This window comes from Phaethon lepturus, unplaced genomic scaffold (assembly GCF_000687285.1).
Source record: "Phaethon lepturus isolate BGI_N335 unplaced genomic scaffold, ASM68728v1 scaffold33194, whole genome shotgun sequence".
NCBI lineage: Eukaryota > Metazoa > Chordata > Aves > Phaethontiformes > Phaethontidae > Phaethon > Phaethon lepturus.
The window spans coordinates 2,096-7,043 of record NW_010537635.1 but is presented as its reverse complement, the minus strand read 5'-3'; the positions used below and the strand labels follow the sequence as shown (position 1 = coordinate 7,043).

At 45.6% G+C, this 4,948-nt stretch overlaps 1 protein-coding gene across 1 annotated transcript; it reads left to right on the top strand.

The window, feature by feature from the left end:
* Positions 1 to 1,641: 1,641 nt before the first annotated feature.
* On the top strand, positions 1,642 to 4,358 carry LOC104620359 (putative adenosylhomocysteinase 3; the record flags this gene model as incomplete). The annotated part of the gene is made up of 4 exons (XM_010286552.1): positions 1,642 to 1,785; positions 2,495 to 2,595; positions 3,234 to 3,336; positions 4,264 to 4,358. Coding segments are annotated over 4 exons (443 nt in total), but the record flags the coding sequence as incomplete, so codon positions are not given.
* Positions 4,359 to 4,948: the final 590 nt, after the last annotated feature.

Below are 4,948 nucleotides of genomic sequence, written 5' to 3'. Positions count from 1 at the left end.
TTCATGAGGAATGGGGGATGACCATGTGGTGAGGTTTTTGAATTGGGTGCCAAGGTGCCAGAGAGGAGGGGAAGAAGGAGAAAGAGGTGATGGTGGTGGTAGTGGTAAGGGTAGTACGAGGAGCTGAGCTGGACCCAGAGCCCCACGCTCCAGGTGCTTTGTTTCTGGAAAGGAAAAGAAAGAGGTGTGATGCTTTCTAGTTCATCTCCAAGCCTTATGTGTTGCTTTGACTGCTGATGCCAGTCCTAGAAGATGAAAGAGGTCTGGTCTTCCACATGGGGGCATATTCCAGAGGAAAACATGGCACAAATAGTCTCTTCAGCTGATCCTGATAAGCTGGAAGCAGAAGTGGTGGCTACTTCATCGTGGCTCAAATCAAAAATGGACTGTACATGTGATTTTAGTAATCAAAATAAAAGGGAAGGGGGATTTCTAGCTCCATGAAAAGCTCTTTAGTAAATCTCCGTGTGCCTGCCATGGACTAGTTGCCTAAGCGGAAGTTTGGAGGGCATTGATAGGAAGGGAAGACAGTTACTGACAGCAACTGTAAGTAATGTCGTGTCCTCGTGCTCATCCACGCCCGGTACCCATATATTGTCTTGAACAACAAGCATAATCTGATTCTGTGAGACCGTATGTTTGCTGTCCCCTGTAGGCTCCTTGCTACGGAGAGAAGTGGTACCATCTTTCTTCCTCTTCTCTTACCAAAAGAGCAAGGGAGAGGAGGAGTTACAGAAGATCCAGAAAGGCAAAATATTAAATACATCTCCAAGTGTCTGTTATTTAAGGTACAAAAGAAGGGGAAGATGCAAGGGCTGGATTGAGCTGTCTGTAGATGTACAGAGATGTTGGTTGGAAGGAATCACCAAGGTCTTCTTGCCCCCGTGCCCACTCAGAGCAGGACATTGCCAGCACAGGACCAGGTGAGCCATGACTCTAACCAGTTCCTGACGTCCTCCAAGGATGGAGATCCACCACCTCTGCGGGTAACCTGTGGCAATGTTGCGTTGTCCTCCTGATGAAGATGTTTCTTCTTACCATTCCACGTGAGCCTCCCAGGCAGCAGTTTGTGGCCACTGCCCTTATTGAGGAATGCTGAAATTGAGCAAATCCACGACCTCGAAATACCACCACGACTGAATAATAATAATAAACTATCAGGCTCTTCCATGCCATTGTTTAAAATGAAATAGGGTCTTGTATCTATCCTGTCTTAAATTGCAACTCTCAATGTTTTGCAAGCACTGAAAACATGAACAGGCATTTTTATTGGCTATTTTAGAACTGTAAAGGCTTAACATTTGGGAAGAGAGGTGGGAGAAGGCCACAGAGGAGCTGCGAAGCATGAGGAGATGAGCCCACGGGGGCCACGGACAGTGCTCGAGCTAATTCTCTCTGGTGTGGTGTTACTGTAGAGATAGATGAGGGCGAGGAGGTCACTGCAGGTAAAAGCTGACTGTGGGGAAATGGTCATTGTAAGGAGAAGAGGAGATCCCGGGTGAGGATGGAAACCATTGGCACGTGCACATGGAGAAGCACGTTCATGGACACATCCAGCAGATCATCTGCACCCTTCTACTGCAGGTGGTTTGGCTTTAGGGAATATTTTGTTCTGTTTCTGACCTCCTTTTCTTCCTCCAGCTGCCTCCTACACAGACAGCTCTGATGATGAGACCTCCCCCCGAGACAAGCAGCAGAAGAACTCCAAAGGCAGCAGCGATTTCTGTGTGAAAAACATAAAGCAGGCAGAATTTGGGCGCCGAGAGATTGAAATTGCTGAACAAGGTAAATGGGGCACGTTCCTCAAGCTCTACGTTGTCCTAGGCTGTCTTGTGGGGTTCTTCCTTCCCCCAAATCCTCTTCTTGCAAGGTTCAGTATATCGGTGGTTTCTTGACACTGTTCCCGTTAGAGAGGGAAAACTTTTATGGGATTTTGTGGGCTGGAAAGGAGTTACAGGGTTATGCTGTGTAGCTCCAACCAACCGACTACTGAGGTAGTTGGTTGACTGACTCTATAGTCAAATGCATTTTGTTAAAATCAGTAGAAGGGATGAAATCCATCAAATAAATTAGAGAACTTTGGCTTACCATGATTGTCTCCAAAACCCCATGGCAAAGGCGATGCAGTGTTTAGGTAGTGGGAGGGATATTGGGGAGGCTGATCAGAGCAACGCGTCCCAAGTCCTTCACAGTCTGAAGCAGATTTTCCTCCAGCCTCACCTGGGCATTTGCAGGTAGAAATTTGGAAATGTGATGATGCTATAGCCTAAATAGCAGGGAAAGACCTCAGAGGGTTATTGGGTTCTTTTCATCTGTGCCATGACTTATCTGATCCCTGCTCTGAAGGTTTTTGCTTTTTTTTTGAAGCTGCCACAGCTCTACAAGTTCAGAAGCGTACGAGATAGCAGGGCAAAAGTGATGCCAGCTCTTTCTTCTTGTGCTCATCCCTCTTTCCATCGTGTTGATGCACTTCTTTTTTCATTTTGCCTTTCAGAAATGCCTGCGCTGATGGCTTTGAGGAAGAGAGCTCAGGGAGAGAAGCCACTGGCCGGGGCCAAGATCGTGGGCTGCACGCACATTACAGCGCAGACAGCTGTAAGACCCCATCAGTAAACTCCAGACAGGGATTTTCCACTGCTTAGCCTCCAAAATAGACCCCGAGCGGTTAATACAGAGATGCAGTCTCTGATTCCAGCACCATACACCAAGTAAAGAGAGAATGGTCGATTTTATGGACATTTCTAGATAAACGGAGCCTGTGCTTCAAGGTGACACGATGCGCGTGTCTATAAGGCATTGCTTGAGTAGTGATAATGAAGGAATTTGAATTATCTGTATGGTATCAGTGGTGGTCAGTGATCAGGGCAGTTGTGCAATCCAAGAGCTGTGATTTCTCCTCCACACGTGGGGCAGGAGTGCTTTCTCCTAACTAGATTTGGGACCTTGCTGAGTGAAATCCGCGTGTGTGTATATAATTTATATACATCCACACACACATATATGCTGCCGATAGAATATACCTTGAAGTTCTTATTTACCTCATCCATTTTAAATTGTAAAAAAAAAAAAATAATTGCAAAATTGTTTTCTGTGCAACTCTCTAACGACCCTGATGCTGCTTAAAACCAACTTCAGATGTCCCCCAGCAGCTTTCCCATAAAAAGCAAATAAAAATCCCCGTTGTGTATTGCTCTTTGCGTTGCTCTTTCTGATTTCTTTTTGTTTAAATCCAGGTCCTAATGGAGACTCTTGGTGCATTGGGTGCGCAGTGCCGATGGGCTGCGTGCAACATCTACTCTACTCTTAATGAAGTGGCTGCTGCCCTTGCTGAGAGCGGTAGGAAACTTCACCCCCTTTGCTCTTTCTGGTTTTAAAAAGATTTCTTATGGTCCCATCATATTTAGCTCATTTACCATTCTTTTAGTTTTTTTCCCTCATTCTTTTCCATTTAGAATAAACCTCTAGGAGGTAAACAGCACAAGCTCAATCCCTTCCATTGGTCTGAAAATCTCAGAATGATTTTTCTGTGGAGTATAAAAGTACGTAGCACAACTGATGGTGGCACGCATTATTAGGCGTCAGGGCTGTGTGAACCTGAAAGTTACTTTGCTAAAAGAAACTAAGCTGAATTTGATTTCAGTTCTATAAATTTGTCATAACTTTGGCTAAAAGAGGTGAAAGAGAGAATTCTGGGGTGACATAATTCACAGAACAGAAGCTGTCCATCTGGCTGCTCAACTGAGAGATGCCTTAATCCAAACACTGTTTTACCTGGGTAAGGCCAGGGAGTTTACCGTGAGAGCTGGGAGACCCAAAAGAAGCCAAACCCACCGGCGTGCCTGTTACGTGGTCTTCCTCGCTGAAGCTGAATGGTAATTGCTCATGAGTCAGGGTACATTCAAGTAAATTTGTGGCTAACGTGCCTAACAGGAAGGTAGGGCATCTAACTCGCAGTGAAAGCTTGATTGTGCAAATAAATGTTATCGTTGAGAGTGTGTTGCCCGCTTGTGTGGTGGCTAGAGCTTTTTCTTGGGGGAGACAAAGAAATTAAGGCTAAAGTTGACTCCCCTCTGCTGCCTTCAGTACGTGTCTCCAATGTATATCTCTGAAGCTTCTTCTAGAAGGTAGATGTTGAAACATCAGGCTGGAAGCAAGACGGCAGCGGTGTTGGGAGCCCGCTTCATCATGCGTGGATGTAGGGAGAGCCGATGCCCATGGGATTTGCTAAGGCTGTGTTAGCACCCATCTCCCTCTCTGTGCCAGGGTTCCCTGTCTTCGCCTGGAAGGGAGAATCCGAAGACGACTTCTGGTGGTGCATCGATCGCTGTGTCAACGTGGAAGGATGGCAGCCCAACATGGTGAGATGGGGCCAACTGTAAAACGCTCGGCGCATGTTGAAGCATGGGTAGCTCTCATCTAGAGAGAAGGAAGAGGATTTAGTGCTGGTCTGTGTTTTGCTCCTGAAGTTAGACCTGACTTAGCAGTTAAGGCTTGGTGCTAACACAGCGCTTACCTTCAAAGTGCTTTACAATTAACTGCGCAATGCGGGACGTTAACTTATCTCAGCCTCACAGGTGTGAAGTCAGGGAGAAGGTGGGTTAACTGACTTCCATGTGGCTGTCCACGGATGTAGGTCATGCCTACTGAGCAAAGTACTTTTAAACTATTTTCTAAATAAGCACGGCTGTGTTCGTGCAAAGCTGATAGGGTACTTAGTTTGCTTCCAGAGTAGCTTGCTGCATTTTAAACCAAACTGATTTAATCTAGCCAGTAAAAAAATTACTCAAAATCAGTATGTTCTGAAAAGGGGTAGCATCCATTTTATTATATTTGATTAAATTCACAGCTTCGGTTGATGTGGTTTTTCTTACCTAGGCAAGGCTTCTGTTTCAGAACAAAAATAACTGTATGAACACAAAACCCAGTTGCATACTTTGCTGGTTTATTC